This window comes from Tiliqua scincoides, chromosome 5, assembly GCF_035046505.1.
Source record: "Tiliqua scincoides isolate rTilSci1 chromosome 5, rTilSci1.hap2, whole genome shotgun sequence".
Classification (NCBI taxonomy): Eukaryota; Metazoa; Chordata; class Lepidosauria; order Squamata; family Scincidae; genus Tiliqua; species Tiliqua scincoides.
Window position 1 is genome coordinate 18,812,042 of NC_089825.1, and position 18,873 is coordinate 18,830,914.

The window sequence follows — 18,873 nt, forward strand, 5'->3', positions numbered from 1 at the left end:
GCCACATGGACAGAGATATGAAAGGATAAATTCTTTTGCCATCCACAACCAACATCACAGTTAAATCAGTTTCTTGCCTGCAAGTTGTTTGCACTTGCATGTTGACTTAATTTGCATATGGGTCTCAGGAACAAGTTACACATAAACAGGAACACACATAAAGAGTTAACCCATATGCTCTTCTCTTCTCTTGTCTATGCAAATTGTCTCTCTTCTTAGTGATATACCCATATGTCCTGGGTAGCTGAATCCAGGGCTGTATTTTTAAAATGATATGTTAAATTTTCAGTAATTAAAGGAAGTTATATTGGATTTGAGGTTTACTGTGTATTTTTTTCTGTTTGTCTCCATTATTCCAACTTGGTCCGGGGTGTGTTGGAAAACAGACGCTGTAGCTAAATTACTGCATTGGTTGGAAAGCCTTTGGGTTCTCACTTCCCCTTGCTAGTTTAAAAAGTATACATCAATACTGGGGCTGGGCTCTTTGGTGCACTAAATTTTCATTAGTTGAAATAAGATGAAAATGCTTGATTTTTTAAAAATAGCATTCTTTAGCTGAAGAAAAATCTGGAATGTAAACATTTTCTGTTGAAGTTCTCGTGCCAGTCCCATGAAGAGTGGATTCAGTTCATAAACTATTTTGTCTTTGTGTGCCTGTCTCGTATGTTACATGGATTATATACATTGTAGGATGTGGTCCACTGGTAATGTCTCCTTGTGTTGCACTTGAAAAATTCTGTTCTGGCATATATACGTGAATATATTGATCACATATTTATTCTAATGTGCCTGATGGAATATCACTGGGTAATGGTACAGTCACTTTGTTACTGTTTTGTGAAGGAGAAAGTGAGAAGGCACAGTGAAGGGTCTTTGATTTATTATAGTAGCTGTTGTATGTGTTGAGATGTGTGACTGAGTATATGCAGTCTTGTCACAAGAAGGGCAGTGGTCCCAACAGACAGCCTGTGGCTGAGTTTTATAGAATTGTGGTGCAGCACATCCTATAAGGTTCTGGGTGGGGGAAGAGTATAAGTAGTAGAAGGGAATCCTGCAGATTACATGAGCCAGACTTATCTTTCTCCTGAATTTCAGTGTATGCTAATATGTGATCATGACTGAACCGGAACTTGTACTGTTTACCAATGGCTCTTTAGGTTCAGTTTGGAACTTTTGCCGACAGGTTACACGTTTGGTCCCTGTTGCGTATATGCAACATTGGGCAGAAATGGCTTAACTCAAAGTAAAAGTACGCAAACAAAGTGTTGGAATTACCAGATTGACACGTTTGCTTTGGAACTACAGTATTCAGCAATTGTCACCTCAGCCGTTCTGATATGAACCGATGCTGCTTTTGGCATCCCGAGACAGTGATGGAGCGAGTATCCCTTCTGACCTCTGCTAGTGATCAGCTTCTGCCTTTAAGTGTCTGCTTTGAAACCAGCATCTCTAGCTCTATAGCTGCTAACAAACTGTACATTTGTATCCTGTAGCATTTTAACATACAGAAGCTGTGCATGGAATTAGTAGTGCATGCTCTTTGTTTTCGTAGAAGACATACAGGCTGATTGGCATGTGCACAGAATGTGATGGGATTGTTCTTTTTGGTGACTCTCTCTAGTTGCTGATAGTCCGACTCCTCCTCCACCCCCACCTCCTGATGAGATGCCTATGTTTGATGATTCTCCACCACCACCACCTCCCCCGCCAGTGGATTATGAGGATGAAGAGGCTGCAGTCGTGCAATATAGTGACCCGTATGCAGATGGGGACCCAGCTTGGGCCCCTAAAAACTATATTGAGAAAGGTAAATGAGAAACACACTCTTGCTTCCATGCACCTGCTCTTGCAGTATTTAATCGAGTGTACAGAGCACTCTCATTTGTCATGTTTTATATTCCATCTTCCTGTCTTTGAAAAGGTAATCAAAGCAGTTTATAATTAAAAATGACACCAACATATTTAAAACACCGAATCCGAAACCAAGCCAAAAGCACAAAGAAACCAATTCCTGTACATCTCAGTGCAAATATATACCTGCTTTTGGAATGAGAGGCTAATAAGACCTCATTATGGGAAGCAGCTTACAAATTGGATCGTATTTATCCTGTTTGTTTCAGAGGACAACCCTTTGTCCTTTTGAGGAATAGCTTTGCCTTGTGACTTGGAGTGAAAGAGAAAATGTTTTAAATAACCCCTAAAAGTTTTGTTGGCATGTGGTGATTTTTCATTTAGGAAAGAGGTCAGAAGTTATCAGTGCCCATAGGCATGTACATTACAAGCTCCACTAGTGGCTAGAATAAGAATACCCCTTCCCTCCCTCTTCTTTTTCACAACTCTCTGTGAACAGTGCCACTGTCCCAGAGTAGGAAGACACCCCTTCCTACTGGAATTTTCCAGGTCTGCCTTAAGTTTAGCTTAGGACCCATAACCTCTCTGTTTCGGTATAATCAATCCCCGAAAATAGGGCATTAAAATAAGCAACTGCCACCAATATCAGGAATTTTTGGTCACTTTGCCCTTTGAATATTGGACTACAGCAGGGTTTTGGCCAAAGGGCCGCATCAAATATCTGGAACCGTGTTGAGGGCCGGGAAAAAAAATTAAATATAAAATTTAAATATACACATTAGAGATGGAACTTAGATGAATGAATAAATGAATGGGCTCAAATGTCCAGGACTTCTCCAAGAGCAAACGCAGCCTAAGAAATAAAGCACACACTTTAAATGGACCCCCATTCCCCCACTCCACAAGCACAATTCTGGTTGTGTTTGGTCAGCTGGGCCAGAGGCTCTCACAGGATCAGAGGCTGGCCGCGGGCTGGATATAGGCTCGCTGCATGCTGCATCTGTCCCCTGGGCTGGGGTGTGGAGACCCCTGGACTACAGCAATAAGACAGTTTAGTACTTGGTTGGGAACTGGTTGAAGGACCAACTTAATGTACAAAAGTTTTTGTAACAGTAATAGCTCCATTAAAAGATTAGATTTTTAATCTTTATATGGATGTTGATCTGTGCATTTAGTAAGTGCCACTGTACATTTTGTACATAGGAAAGTTGATATTGAAAATACCACTGTTGCTGGAATTGAATGACAGAAGCAAAGTTCATCAATCCAATCCTGTCTAGACATGCTTTATGTTCAAATATTATGATGGTGCCTCTGTGCACATTCTCCAACATGTCTGAAGGGTGTATATCTAAAACAAGGGACAATCCAGATTTAGAGGTTGCATCATTTCCAATTGGCAGGATTGGGTTTTACTTCTGTTGCACAGTGATAAATAAAAGGGGCCATGACTGAGTGGCAAAGCACCTGCTCCTCCCAGGTTTAATCTTTTGGCATTCCCAGGTACAATTGCAAAAAGCTCGTGTCTTGACACCCCTAAAGAACTGCTACCAGCAGAGCAATACTGAGCTCGAGGGCTCAGAAGTTTGACTTTGCATAAGGCAGCTCCTATTCATTGGAAACATACATAGCTGAGCTATCCAAGACCCTAAGCAGATATTTCTCCTAGCCCTGTTACAGGAAGAAACTGTGTCTACAAAACATTAGCTCTTCAGCCAAGTGATTGCCCCTCAAACAGCAGAGATGCAACGCTAGTGGCAACTCACCGCAGACGCACGCCTATAAGTCGACCCCACAGATAAGCCGGGTTTTGAGCCATCAATCATGGAATTTTCTATGACCCTCGGATAAGTCGGGGTTAAACGTAAGGGGGTGTCTGATTATAATTTTGTCTGATTTTACCCCGGGCCAGATCCTGAAAAATAACCTACCACTAATTGTTACCTAAGAACTGTAGTCTCTAATTTATTAAAAACATAGTCAAAGATCATAAGATAATTTTTATTTTTTTTAAATTCTGGTCTTCATCACCTTTTTGTAAGCACTATCAGAGTAAGTGCACATACCAGTAAAACAGTGGTTCCCAACCTGTTATTGTACTCCCAGGGACACTCAACAGGACCTTTAGGGGTACTTGAAAAAGAATGGTAGAATGGCAGAAAAAGGCAGGTCGTGCTCCAAAATGCCTTGCAAGGACCAGCAAGGCAGGAAGAGAGGTAGCTAGTTGGCTGTGAAAGCCCCACCAATAGCTAGTTTTTGGTCATCAATTCATGTATGAACCAGTGATTGAAAACCCACACAGTAAAAAAGCTGAAACATAATATGGAAAGTGATCAATCACCCAGAATTTCTCAGCTCACTTCTGGTGCAAAACAGTGCAAGGGCGGAGTTTTCTGTTCGTCAAACAAATGAAGAGAGAAAATATGTGATGAGTACATGAACTCTGGGCTTTCATATGGAGAAGATGAGGGCTTGTATTATTAATCACAACATTTTGCTAATAGGAAAGGTACAATTTATAGAAATGGGCTGCCAAGGGATATGCAGGTGGAAAAGGTTGGGAACCCCTGCAGGAGAACCATGAATCAAATCCACCTTTAAGGTGTCTGGCGTGTTAAGCCAGAAGCTCTACGTACAACATACAACCCATAACACATAACTGAGAGTGTGCAATTCAATTCACAGCAGAGAGATGAGATATTTGCAACTCTTTTTACTCAGAAGTAGACCCACTGCTTTCCATGGGTGTTATTCTTAAGTAATGGTGCATTGAATTGTAGCCTGGGAAGGAAGGTCCCATCCTGGTGTTTCAAAAAACAGACCTGCTTTGCAAGCATTTGCCAAGCAGAACCAGGGTGCAGCAGAAGGAAGGAGAATAAAAGGTTAACTTTGGCTGGAATGTCCCAGGAAAATTACTATAGCAACTAAGGAGGTGCCTGCCTGAGCTGAGTAGAGAAAGGAAACTTTTCAGAGTTGAAAGGCTCTGCCCTCTGATTGACCAGGAGATAAGGCAAAGTGAGAATTGGAGCTTGATTACTTGGCAAAAAGTTCAGTACTATGAGTATCTACTGTCAATGCCAGGTTTAGTCTGGTTCATCCCTGCTCATATTGTAATTCTTGTGGTAAGTTGGCTCTGAAATAGGAGAAGCCCCTATAAACTGTTTTGAGGCTGGTTTAGACAAAGTAATTTTATTCTCTCTCTATCCAATTCTCAGTTGTTGCCATATACGACTACACAAAGGACAAGGATGATGAGCTGTCATTCATGGAGGGTGCAATCATTTATGTTATAAAGAAGAATGACGACGGCTGGTATGAAGGAGTTTGTAACAGAGTGACTGGCCTGTTCCCGGGAAATTATGTTGAATCAATCATGCACTATGCGGATTAAGTTCTCTCTTCAGGTCAGGTCTTGTATTCAATCATGCCATATTTACTTACAAGGGATAACTAAAAGGTTAACAGTTGTCTTAATACTCTTTAAAAACGTGCCCATCCTTTTCAGGCCATACTGTTTAAATGGTATGATTGAATGTTCATCTGTAAGCATTTGTCTCTGCAGAGTTTGTAAAAAGAGCAACTGTTTTATCACTGATTATGCTTATTTACTTATGCATTGTTGATTTTATGACCAGCCTAACTATTCTGGGGAAGTAGGGTATATAATATTTAATGACTTCAAATTGTGCCATTACCTTTTTTTCAGTGCAGCATGGTGAACTAACAACTAACATTAAAAATCTGGTTGAAAAGTTTGATAGTGCTGGTCATTTACCTTTGTTTAGACTCTTGCTCATCCTCAAACTATAGTATTTGTTTAAAAGCATGCATACAGACTTATGTATTGAATTATACCTTTTTTCTCAAAAATCCAAGATGCTTCCAATTTGTTGTAATCTTTTACCTGGAGTACTCTTTCACTTTAAAAAAAAAGTCTATTCCAGTGAGTCATTGGAGTCTCTAAGGTGTTCATGTGAATCAAAGATGGTTGGTCTTATGATGTATGTGTAATTTGTATCTGAGTTTTTTATTAGTAAATTTGCATTGAGTTTTTCATTCATAAAGACATAAGTGAACCAAAGGTCTTGTCCATTACTTTGTTGGCTTGCCTTGTAAAGCAATATTTAAAATGTTGACTCATCAAAATTCCCCTCACTCCCTTATCAGCAAGGGCACTTTTTAAAACTAGTTTCAAAACTGAACATCAAGCAAATCAAATTTCTGCAAGTTTGGTGAAAAATTTGTACAATTTGGTTTAGTTGTGGCAGGAGGTGGCAACAGTTTCTGGACAACACTGCCAGCCTATCTTCAGGTAGTCACTATGTTAAATTGTAAATGATAGAACAGAGGGCAAAAAGACATTGGGGATGGAGGATTTTACAGTAAGAGCCTTGGCCACAGGAAACTGCACTTGCATATCATTGAGTCTATCAAATGCTGTCCTTGGATCTGCAGCTCAGCATGCAGAAGAAATCTATGGTTTTTCCTGCCTACAAGGAGCACCCCTCTTGGCTCAGAGATATCTAAGCCAATAGTGCTGATCATCAGGCATGAGGTGGGATAAAGTGGTGCCTGTTTTGCCTTCAATTTAATTACATCTTTGGGTGCTCCTGCAAGATGTAAGTGCTGTGCTTGTCTGTAACACACAGGGGTTAACTGTATAGCCTTTTGTTTGCCTATCAGGCATGCCTATATTTGTCACATTTGACAATTCTAGATCTGAAGTGACACCAATGGCCCTAGTTATGAGGTAGTGCACTTTAAAGAACAAACTTTCCTAGCTTATCTTAATACATTCCACACACTGCAGGGTGCAAATGAACAATCAAATGTCTTATTTACTGCCTCATTTAAAAGCCTTGATCATTTAAACTTAAAAGGGTGATGCCCTTCTGAAACTTCTGATGCCCTTCAGTATCTTTGAAAAGGATTTGCTACTGATTTGTCTAGATCACTGTATTCAAACACCTTACTGCAACAGACATCTATGAGGAGCATGTGAGCTCAAATGGAGGCAAGGTGATACACTAGGAAACTTGGACCCAGCAGTAAGAAGCCAATCATACTAGTTTACATAAGAGACACAAGCAATCGCAGTTTATATTGCTCTTATTCTTAAAAAGCAACACTTGCACTTTGACACCTTCATTTTGAGTTTGAGCACAAGGCCAGGTGACATATTCTACAAAACTTGTATTTAGCTTATCTAAGGCAGAATTGATTTAGTAAGGGATTTTACTATGTGTAGAAAAGATTTTTTTGGACTTCAGCACTGTCCTAATGGGTATTAAGCATTTAAAATGATGAAAAAGCAAGTGTACTGTGTCAGTGGTTGCAGTTATCACTCATGTTCTAGTGTGACATTAATACTGAAGCATCCCTTGCCTTCCTACCTTAAATGAACTTAATTATATTAAATGCTTTCTTACCTTTTTCCTAATTGTTATGCTGTTTCTGAAATTAGCAACCCGTAAAACCTATCTGTATTTCCTTTATAAATTGGAACATCTTATTTTAATTTGTATATAATCTGTTTAATTACAAAATTTATGTACAGTCTTTTATAATAAACCATTCTCCTTTAATATTTTGGGTACTCTGAAATTCTAAATGTAGGCACTTAGATCTCTTTCAAGTTCTCAGAGTCCTAGCACAGAACCAACACGGCAGAGATTACAGAAGCGATTTTCAACACATTGATTGTATTTATTCTCATTGTGGCCTTGGGTGTCAATATTGAACAATGTAAACAAAACCCACAAAAAATAAACCCCCTCACTAAAAATCAGTACCACTTTAACATACTGGTCTTGTTAGCATTTTGTATGGCTTCCTTCAATAAAAGATTTTACTTCATAAACTTAAGTTATATTTATTTCAAGAATAAAGTGAGAATAAAAAAATTGGTAACTGCACTGGAAGCACACCAAGATGTTGTGAGGTGTAGTTTTAGGCACAGTCTGGTAAATAGCTGCCAGAACCATCAGATGGAGGTATGTCACTTGTTGCGGGAAAGTACAATTTCAGCCAGTTGAATGAGAGCATCTCTTTCAGGGGATGGCCGGAGTTTGCTGATCTCTCTCATTGCCTGATGGCTGTAGCGTTGGGCAAGGAAGGTAGTTTGCTGTACACCATCACTCTATAAAAAAAAACAGGACCAAGATTTTAATGTAGGACCACAACATTTCTAATTTTTTCTTCATGTTTTAAGCTAGCTAAAGTGTATCTGAACAAATTGTTTCCACTGTTTTTTAAAGCTGAACTTTAATATTCTAAACCACTTTTCTGCATAGTTGAAGACAGCAAAAAATTATGGATATAGGATTCAGGCCAACTGCCTCTTGGTAAGTGCTTAAACCGGCTCTGCTTATTATGCTTCATGCAGTATCTGTACCCTAAAAATAGCTGGTATCTGTCAGGCAAACCTCAAGATCTGTTCAGAATCCAACAGAGCTGGATATACTGCAAGTCAGAAGTACCACAGAACCAAAACTAAGTTGAAAAGTATCAAATGACCCCAACCACCCACGCACCAAAACATGACTTGAACATTAATTGTTCAGTCATGGTGAAAATTTGTTTCTGCAGAGATAACTCCTTGAACTTGAGCGGCCTCTGATTAGAAGAACTTAGCTTCTCTTTCAAATCTTTAGAAAGACAACATGCTGGAAGTCTCTTCTGAAATACATCTGATTTGTGTGCCATTAAAGCTTGAAAAGAGAGCCAAGGCTAAAATCCATAATCAGCATTTCAAAAAGGCAGAATACATAGGGGGTATCTTATGCATTTTAAAGTGAAAAGCCTGCAATCTGAGGCACCAATCCCACTTATCTGAGAGTAAACCCCACAGCATACAATGGGATTTAGTTGAGTAGACATGCTTAGATTTTCACTATTATGCTAAATGCCACTGTTTACCATTGCTTACCATTGTAAGTGTAGAAATTCTGTCTGTTTTAGCTTACCTGTAATACGTATTCTCGGGCACGTTCAACATCACCAGGCAAACTGAATCTCCTCATTATCATGACATTGATTTCTGGAAACTGAGAAGAGAAAGTAATTTTCTCCAATAATCAGTTAAGGGTTCAGTTCAGCATTCAACAGAAGTGATATCAGTCTCTTTATAGTATTTTTCCCACTAAGAGCAACACTGGGGACTGCAGCTTCTTAAGGAGTACATTGCTCAACACAGATACAGTAAGCTGTGTCGTCACACCTATCTGTTGTAAAGGCAGTTTTCACAGAGCAGTTGATGGCATATATGCAAGTAATAATCGAGAGATTTTTTCCCAGTACTAGATGGAGATTATTATGTTGAATAATTGATTTTCCACTATTTCATTAAGGCAGCAATGCTCAACCTTTTTCATCACATGGCACACTGACAAGGTGCTAAAACTGTCAAAGCACACCATCAGTTTTGACAACTTACAAGGCACACCCACTGACAGCAGGGGCTCACATCCCCCAGTGGCCCTACTAACAAATGATCCTCTCCCAAATTCTCATAGCATACCTGCAGAACATCTGCGGCACACCAGTGTGCCATGGCACAGTGGCTGAAAATGGCTGTTAAGGTGGATCACAAAACACTGCAAGTATTAAGATAGCAGAGCTATAGAAAGATATCGTTATAAAAATCAATTCCAAAGCTTGATAGCATTCTCACAATCACTGCACATAAGCCAAAGGAAATGGCCATCACCTTCTTGCTCAAATTGAGTGTTCAGAAGGATCTTTTTGGTCTCTGTTTGCAATGGTGTTCTGGACTTTGGGCTGCTTCAGCAAGATGCTAATTTTTTTAAACATTTTTATACCACCCTTCCCCTAAAGAGCTCAGGGTGGTATACATAGTTTCACCCCTCCTTCGTTCCTCACAATAACCCTATGAGGTAAGGTTAGTATGAGAGATAGTGACTGGCCCAAGGTTACCCAGGAAGCATCATAGACAGACAGGGATTTGAACCTGAATTTTTTAAATCTAAGTCCAACTCCAGAACCACTACACCATCCTGGCTCCATGTAAACCCATGCTTATTTACTGGGACTCTGACATATTAAGAATATTGCCTTTCAACAAACATTCAAAGCAGTTGGCAGAGAAAACTCAAATAAATGGAGCCCTGTCCCAAACTGTGACCATCCACTCAACAGATACTTGCTTGTTCTACTTACAGATTCTGTGACTGATTATGCTACTCTGAATAACTTTGCATCCTCTGTGTATATTGAGGACAATAAGTGATTGAGAGGAATGCCAAGTGGTTTTGCTTCTAGCTATAAAGAAGGATCTGTGTAGTATGACTCCCCCCAGTTTCTCACCAAATGTTTTTGCACAGTTCCTTAAATGTTAGTAGTTATCGGGGGGGGGGGGGGAGACACGGTACATAATATCTTGGTTCATCATACCTGCTGACAAGCAAATAAGACCGGCCCGGTGGCTATGCCAAGTTTAAGGTCTGCTGATGCTGGCTTCCCCAACTGATCAGAGCAGGATGTAAAATCCAGCACATCATCTATTAACTGCAAAGGAACAAGAATTATATAACACTATTTTTCTTCAGCAAGAATCTAGTTACATTTATTGCAGTGAACGTTTTTATATAATTTCCAGCCATGGCTGTCGCTAGCTTGATAGCATTTTTCCTTATCCATTATCCATATGCATTACCTGAAATGCTATCCCAACATTTTTTCCATATTGGTATGCAATCTCATGAACCTTAGGATCAGGGCAGCCTAGCATAGAAACCTGAAAAGGAATCAAGAAATCCCTCATTAGTATCTCCAGTTTGTACATGCAATGCATTAATGGTAAATATATAAAGGACAGTGGTGAGGCAGATCTCATTAGCTGTGCTCTTGGCCACCCCCAATCCCTGCTCATATTCAGGAACATGAGGCCCAGCTGAACAGCAGAATTTATATGTAAGCTCTGAATGGAAATTGACTGCATTAAATATTTATTCTAGCTGCACATCATACTGCAAAGACAGTTGGAAACCAGGATATTACGGCTGCAAACTCGAGGTTGACTAGCAATCAGAGAAACAATCAAGCCTGATAAATGGGTAGATAAGAATTGTTGCTAAACCATGCAACTGCCTACTTGAAGTACTGGATGGAAAGTCACAATTCTGTTCTGGCATGCAGTACCCTAGAACTCATCACTACATTTTTCTTCATACAAAGACTAGAGTTTAATGCTTTCAACAACTGTGAACAGCTTCCATAACAAAATATGAGCAGGGGAAGCCATTGTGTCAAAGCGAGGACTATTCCACGTGAACTCAACTTAAGAGATAAAGCAGGGAAGTCATTTTTTCCACTACAAGTTGCTGTTTGCTAAATCTTTGGTGTCATAACTGTGGGAGACCCACAAACTGTAAGCTAACCCAAGCTGCAGCGACTTATGCTCTCTACATATACCAGAGACTTATCCATGATCCTACTTCTCTGCACACACAAACACCCATTCCAAATAAATTGCTTTACAGTAAAGTTACATGAACAAATTTCTACAGGACATACCATTGCGCCAGACTAATTTTTGAGGGAATTTTAAGTTGCATCTTAAAGTCTAAGGACTTCTTAGGAAAACTGTCAAAGGCACAAAACTTAGTGCCCAAGAACTGCTGCTAAATAGGTTGTGTGAAGATGTGTGAATGACATTCCAGCTTCCAGTCTGGACTGTAAAAGCAGTTCTGCTGGATCAAGCCTGCAAGTCCACTGCATTTATCCTCTTAACATCTCACAGTGGCCCAAACTAAGAGTCTCCTTGAGCCCCACACCACTAAACAAGACTTAAAGGTGATAGTTGGCTCCTGCTGTGTTGAAGGCAAAAAAAATAAATCAAATGCATATCACTTCACAGAAACCTAGAGCCTTGCTTAAAGAGATGCTTATAATCCATTAGGTCAGGATTATAAAATCTTGCATATTCCACTTTCCAAGTGTCACTGTGGGTCTCTGCTGTAGATTAAGCAGAAATACAAGTGAGCATATCTGCAGGTAACATGAAAATAGTTTTAACAAATGGCTGCAGCTGCAGAGCCAAACCGGGATTAAACATTCAGCTTTATATTCAGTAGGATCCTGCTAACATGCCAATTGAAGGACTCAATTAGGAGTTCTTCCATATTGAGTGAGCAGGAGTTTTAAAAGTGTTCATTCTGCTACACACAGGATGCAAGCAATTGATGTCAACTCTGTTTTGCAACCTTTCCCAGTGCTGCCCAATGGCAAGTGGCTCAACAGGAAATAGTTTCATATCTCCCCCAAGAACATTTCTGAGAAAAGAGTTCTGCAGCACTGCTTCGTCCCTTTATGAGCATTAGAAGGCCATGCCAACATTTTGTAATAGATCTCGAGAAATGGGAAGATAAGTAAATGGCCTTGGGCCTGCAAGTTCAGTAGCTGCAAAAAAGGGGGGGGTGCAGCTCCAAATCCCACCCTGCCACATGGTAGATTAACAACAGGAAAGACGGAACGTACATACTGCTTTACAGCTGTTTGCTATAAGACTTGCAGTCTTCTTAAAGCTTTTCTCGAGGTAGTGAGCAAATCTCTCATTTTCGTTTTCTTTGGAACCCAACTGAAGAAATTCACCTACAAAAGATAAAAGAAATTAACGAGGTTGTTCAAACAGATACTTGGACAACGCTTCTCAGGTCCTTCTAGGTATGTTATTAAAAAGCCTTACCACGCACCAGGTCTTCAATCACCTGCGTTAATACAGAAACAATGGTTGTGTTTCCAATACGTGCTAGAGCTAGAGATGCAGCAGAAAGGATGAAATCACCAGCGAGGACTGCCTGGAAAAGAATGTGCTTTAAAAAGGCTCTTCTGTATTTTGTAGCATGTGCTATAATATTTAACATAATATATTTGCCAGGGGCATAAAAGGAATACACTTTAACTGCTACATGCTTAAAGGCCAAGCAAGGCTTTTAGTGGCTCATGCTAAAGAAGTTATTTCTTGTTCCTTTCTATTACATTAATCTAAGGGCAAGATTGTGGAGAGCCTACACATGATGGAAAATCAGCATTGTGCCTGTCCTTCTCAACACTTTGCCTGCCAGATGTTCTCACACTGGACTTTATACTGCCATAGAGGCTGATGGAATAGTCCTCGTGGAATCCATAGACCTCAAAATCAGGGAGACAGATACATACTGTGTGCAACTGCTGCCTAAGCAGCAGGCAATCATTTCAACATGACTTCCAATGCACGGACACTAAGGAATCAATGGTCGGGTCGGTATGCTGTGCCACAGGGACAAGGCCAACAGACACAATCTTAATGCACCCCTTCTGCACATAGTTGAAGTCAAGCATGAAAGAGGGCTAAATTTTCCAACATTTAATCATAGTTTAATGCCTGTACTAAAATACCATTAAAACTGCATGCTAAAATACCGCGAACTATGCTTCAAAATATATATAATTGTTGCTGTGTTTCTCCTTGGGAATGAAAATCTGCATATGGTATGCGTGTGAAATCCATTCACTTTGAAATCCCATGCATTTCAATGGGAGATTAAATAATGTGGTTATTTTCAGCTTCTTATGTGAGCACCCTTGAAATACAAACATGGGTCTTCCACATGGACAGACTCACCTTTCTTTCCCCCCAGATGTGATTAACTGTTTGTTTTCCTCTTCGTGAACGTGCATTGTCGATGACATCATCATGAACTAGAGTAGCTGTATGGATCATTTCTGCAATCACAGCTACAGAGCGCTGGTTAGCCTTCACCTCTCTAAAAAGTGAAAAAAAAGGGAAGAGGAAGTTGAACAAGTCAAAAAGGACACCGTGCTGTAATATAGGAAAAACCACCACAACCAGCGTGGTGCATCCCTTATCCTGCAGGACACTCCCTTATTCACCCTAACCTTACCTACACTGTTCCCTTCTTATAGAATTAGGTCTTAGAGCATCATATTTAACTTGAAACAGACACAGGTTGGAACAGCTGGTTCCTGCCAGTCCAATACTATCATCCCTTTGCAGAAGTACCAGCAAAGGATGTACTGCTCCTGCACAAAACTGTCGATGCAGCCATCCATAACATGGGGAATAGGTGTACTAACCAAGTCCTTTCCTCTCTTTTTATACACATTTACTCACGATTCAGATATACAACAATGAGCAGTCATTGATTACTGAACTGTGCCGCCACTGTATGCATCTGTACTAAACAACCAATCTATGCCAGCAATATAGTTCCACACAGGTCAACCAGCTGATACCTCTTGATGCAATTGTGCCACAAAATGGTATGTGAACTCTTATTATTATTAAGAACATTTATATGCCCCCATTCAACAGCAGGAGTTAGCAACCACTTTGTGGTTTACATAGTAAAATAAGGGTGCAACCCTAACCAGTCATGGGGGGACCTCCTCAAGGTAAGGTAATGTTTGTTACCTTACCTTGGGGCTGCACTGTGGCTAGGTCAGTGCTGAAAAGTTGATTATGATTGCGCCTTAGTCAATAAATGGTTCCCTATTCCAAAAGGGTTCCCTATTCCAAGCTCTAAAAAAAAAAAAAATCAGGAGACACTAGCCACAGGTACTGGAAAAGATGCTCCACCCTGCTAAATATAAATGGCAACCACTTTGAAAGGTGCCTTTTTGCCCAGTTAGCATGGGTTAGAAGACCTACGCAAATAACAGAAGCCTGCAAAATTGAGGGCCAGAAAAACTTCTCAGTTTTTGGTGGTTTTACATGAATTTGGGGTGCTGATTCCAAAACTGGCATCAGTTTAGCCCTATCACATCTTGTTTTGGAGATATGGCATAGCCTCATTCGCAAATGGTTTGAGCAGCTTTCTCAAGAGGAAGCCACAGCGTAGGCTTTTGACAGCCCAATCCTATGCTTGTCTACTCAGAAGTAAGTTTCACTAGAGTCAATGGGGCTTACTCCCAGGAAAGTATGGATAAGATTGGGATGTAAGACAGCAAAGTGTGTGTTCACCTGTGCAATCAATCAGAACTTACCCAGAGTCGCTATGATGAAAATTGCACGCCTTCGCCATTAGCACCACAATCATTGGTCGGAAAGCTTTCCCTTTTCCATCAAAGTAATATTCACACATTTCCTTCAGTTCAGTAGTAGATAACCATAATTCCTGTAAACAATCAAAAAGCACCTCTAAAGTTGGGCAATAAGCCTGGGAAACCTTAAGATAATTGGATGCGACTCTCTTTGAAGTTTTGAAAGAGAAGTGACTCTCTTTGAAGTTAGGATCTTCTCAGTTCTCAACAAAAGCCCCTCACCTTTTTAATGTCCTCATAGAGATTTTTCAAATCTTTCCTTCCAAGTTTAAAAGGATCCTTATATTTTTCATCACTAACCACTTTACTGTAGCTGTCCGTTCGCGCTGTAATGTGGTAAAACCTGGCAATGGGATTGTTTGAAAGAATTTGAACAGTTAACACACAAAGCTTTTGTTTTAAAGAAAATATGCGAAGTATAAAGTCACTTTCAAATGTTTGAATTAGATGTTACAAGAAAGAGAGTAAAAAAACGCATAGCATGTCTTCCATTGACTCTCAGAACAGAGAGTGAATGATCTTGTTTTAATAATTTCAGAATAAACATACACTATAATATTTACAACAATCAAGGAATGCAATACTCAGTGGTAGACCTAGTGGTTAGGTACCCAACCTTACATACATACATACAAGATACTGATCTTGTGCAGGAGAACTTCCCAACAGGATGCATCCTAAATATTAGTAACCAGCCCAGAGATTTTAAAGTATATCAAGCCAAAGCGATCTAAAACAGAAGATGTGTGCCTGACTATTGGACATATGACACAGGCCATTAAAAACCAATTCATTGCAAGTTGATTATGTGCCAATAGATCAATTTATACAGTTATAATGGCAGTCACAGCAAGCAAGTCTCCAAAACAAAATATTCAGCCAGGCTACCTAAAATGCACTCTGATTTTTATCTTGCAATGCAGAGTCCAACTTACCGACAAAATAGATTATGTATTTTTGGAAATGACAGGACCAAACTTCTCTCTAGAAAATCTGATGTCTGCAGAGAAGAAAAAACACCAAATTTCACAGAATTGCTTAATGCGGCTTGGAAAGACAGCTCAACTGCCAACACTGTGACCCCATCTTTTCCCAGAGAAGACCCCATCTTACACAGGCACAGTCCTCTTGCCAGCCTGGAGAAGGGAAGCCAACCAATGCAGCAATTGCTCCTAAGACCACAGCTCACTTAGGGTGCAATCCCAGCCTGTGCTGGAACCGACAGGCCAGCTGGTCTGTGCTATATACAGTGCAGTAGGAAGCAGCTGCAATCACAACATCCTGTAGCAAGGCATTCCACAGGCTAATCACCACAGAAAGTAGCTGCCGCCACCTCCACCACATCTTGCGGCAAGGAGTTCCGCAGACTTGCGGGAAGTCACTGTCGGCGCCACATCCTGTGGCAAGGAGTTACACAGACTAACCACCATAGACAGAAGCTGTCATCACCACATCTTGTGGTAAGGAGTTCCGCAGACTTTGTGGGAAGTCGCTGCTGGTGCCACATCCTGTGGCAAGAAGTTCCACAGACTAACCACCATAGAAAGAAGCTACCATCACCACAGTTTGCGGCAAGGAGTTCCGCAGACTTGTGGGAAGTCACTGCTGGTGCCACATCCTGTGGCAAGGAGTTCCACAGACTAACCACCATAGAAAGAAGCTACCATCACCACAGTTTGCGGCAAGGAGTTCCGCAGACTTGCGGGGAGTCACTGCTGGCGCCACATCCTGTGGCAAGGAGTTCCACAGGCTATTCACCAGGAGTATGTATTTCTGGAAGTGGCAGGAAGAAGAGAAACAGGTCCCTGCAGCCAGTTTCTCCAGGAGGAAGCCCCACTCACGAACCCCCATGTTCAGGGGTGCCCCGCACGCCTTGGGGTCCGCTTCTCCCCCTGAAAGGAGCTCCCATCTCCCTCCCTCCAGCCTCTCCGGGCTTCCCCTCCCGCCGCCGCCTCAGCAGCCCGGGCGTGACCTCCATTCGCCCGCCGCGCGCGCGCGCTCGCTCGCTCGCTCACCTTCGTCCTCTGCGCCGCCGGCCCCGGCCCCGGCCCCGGCCCCGGCGGCCTCCAGTGCGCGCTGGAGCAGAAGGGCCTCCACGGGCCGGCCCGAGCAAGGCGGGAGCAGCAGTAGCGGCACCGCCACGAGGCCATGAGGGCGCCTCCCGGCAAGCCAGGCCAGGCCAGGCCGGAGCTCCGCCCCGGACGCGGAAACCCAGGCCTGGGGCTGCGACGGGAGAAGCAGAGGGCAGGCGGGGAGAAGGTAAGGAAGGGCAGCTCGGCCTCCTCCCTGCCTGGCTGGGCGGGGCCTGGGAAGCTCTCCTCGCCTCTGCAGCAGCGCTGCCCGGCAGGCAGGAGCCCGCAGGCCAAGCTGCTCCTTAGGGCGGCTCCTGCCTGCCTGCCTGCCTGCTTGCAGCTCTCTGGGAGTCGTCTTCAGCACAGGCACCTGCTTCCAGGAGGCTGCCCAGGTGGGGCCCCGTTCCAGCCGCCTGGCAGGCAGCGGCCCCACAGGTCAAGGTCTCCTCAGGCTGCGCAGGAGATGCTGCACCTGTTGGAGCTCCTGCTTGGCCTGCGTACAAGCGCAGGGGAGGAGTCTGTGGGGTCCCTTCACTTATGGAAGCCGCAGCTTCACCACACAGGCACCTCTTGCCACGGAAGGCCGCTCAGATTTCAGCTGCACGACAGGCAGAAACCCCACAGGTGTTCTCGGCAGTCCCATTCCATGGCTGAGAAGTGCCTCTGCCTGGAACGCACGCAGGTGTAAGGCTGCAATCCTGTCCACGCTTTCCTGGGAGTGAGCTCCATTGACTGTATTGGGACTTACTTCTGGGTAGACAAGCATAGGTTGGGGCTCTGAGGACCACCACAGGATGCAGCACATGCCCCAAGTGCACCAGCACTGGAAAGTTGGACAGGATTGAGCCCTAAGGGGGGGGGGGATATCTGTTTGGGATAACTTGGTTTTTGTAGGAGAGCCACAGCTTCAGCCAAGATGCACCTGCTTCCATGAAAGGCTGCCCAGATAGGGCCCTAGTTTCAGTATTTCTTTGCTTACAGGGTGACCTAATGTCCTCTTTTTCCAGGACATGTCCTCTTTTTTTAGCCTCATGTCTTAGAACATAAGAACAGCCCCACTGGATCAGGCCATAGGCCCATCTAGTCCAGCTTCCTGTATCTCACAGAGGCCCACCAAATGCCCCAGGGAGCACACCAGATAACAAGAGACCTCATCCTGGTGCCCTCCCCTACATCTGGCATTCTGACTTAACCCATTTCTAAAATCAGGAGGTTGCACATACACATCATGGCTTGTACCCCATAATGGATTTTTCCTCCAGAAACTCGTCCAATCCCCTTTTAAAGGCGTCTAGGCTAGACGCCAGCACCACATCCTGTGGCAAGGAGTTCCACAGACCGACCACACGCTGAGTAAAGAAATATTTTCTTTTGTCTGTCCTAACCCACCCAACGCTCAATTTTAGTGGATGTCCCCTGGTTCTGGTATTATGTGAGAGTGTAAAGAGCATCTCCCTATCCACTCTGTCCATTCCCTGCATAATTTTGTATGTCTCAATCATGTCCCCCCTCAAGCGTCTCTTTTCTAGGCTGAAGAGGCCCAAACGCCGTAGCCTTTCCTCGTAAGGAAGGTGCCCCAGCCCCGTAATCATCTTAGTTTCTCTCTTTTGCACCTTTTCCAGATCTTAGAAAAGATCTTAAAAGCCCTCCTTTTACTGGCAAGTGGGCCCCCCTGAAGGCAGCACATAGCCTTCTGATTAATAAATTATATGTAATATAGTTTTAAATTTAATAATAAGCAATATAGTATTTAAATCACCACATGAAATCAATATACAAGTGTTTTTAGCTTTTGTTTTATCATGTCGTACATTTTTCTTGCATGTCCTCCATTTTGGGTGCCTGGTCCTCTTGGTGGTTTTGTCATCTGGTCACCCTGTTTGCTTAA

The 18,873-nt window shown here is 42.4% G+C and overlaps 3 protein-coding genes across 13 annotated transcripts in view; 2 read left to right on the forward strand and 1 right to left on the reverse strand.

The window, feature by feature from the left end:
- The window catches only part of ABI1 (abl interactor 1), a 98,930-nt gene extending 91,219 nt beyond the window's left edge, over positions 1–7,711 (forward strand). For all 7 annotated transcript variants that reach the window (XM_066629032.1, XM_066629036.1, XM_066629034.1 and 4 more), the window contains 2 exons: positions 1,622–1,807; positions 5,067–7,711. In XM_066629032.1, the coding sequence (XP_066485129.1) occupies positions 1,622–1,807; positions 5,067–5,242 (362 nt within the window). In that variant the 3' untranslated portion in view covers positions 5,243–7,711. The remainder of the gene's footprint in view (positions 1–1,621; positions 1,808–5,066) is intronic.
- LOC136652136 (all trans-polyprenyl-diphosphate synthase PDSS1-like) lies at positions 7,537–17,140 on the reverse strand. 2 transcript variants are annotated; one of them, XM_066629045.1, is made up of 11 exons: positions 16,929–17,140; positions 15,849–15,913; positions 15,136–15,256; positions 14,857–14,987; positions 13,475–13,616; positions 12,557–12,668; positions 12,353–12,462; positions 10,526–10,606; positions 10,264–10,377; positions 8,817–8,897; positions 7,537–7,990 (listed from the first exon to the last, which is right to left on the reverse strand). In XM_066629045.1, the coding sequence occupies exons 1-11, from the start codon at positions 17,061–17,063 to the stop codon at positions 7,850–7,852; spliced, it is 1,233 nt and encodes a 410-aa protein (XP_066485142.1). In that variant the 5' UTR covers positions 17,064–17,140; the 3' UTR covers positions 7,537–7,849. The 2 variants fall into 2 exon arrangements, with proteins under 2 accessions (XP_066485142.1, XP_066485143.1); XM_066629046.1 differs by lacking the exon at positions 16,929–17,140 and adding an exon at positions 16,672–16,834.
- Positions 16,936–18,873, forward strand: part of LOC136652130 (protein adenylyltransferase SelO-like) — a 61,262-nt gene continuing 59,324 nt past the window's right edge. For all 4 annotated transcript variants that reach the window (XR_010794559.1, XM_066629029.1, XM_066629030.1 and 1 more), the window contains exon 1: positions 16,936–17,172. The gene's annotated coding sequence lies outside the window, so the exon portion shown is untranslated. The remainder of the gene's footprint in view (positions 17,173–18,873) is intronic.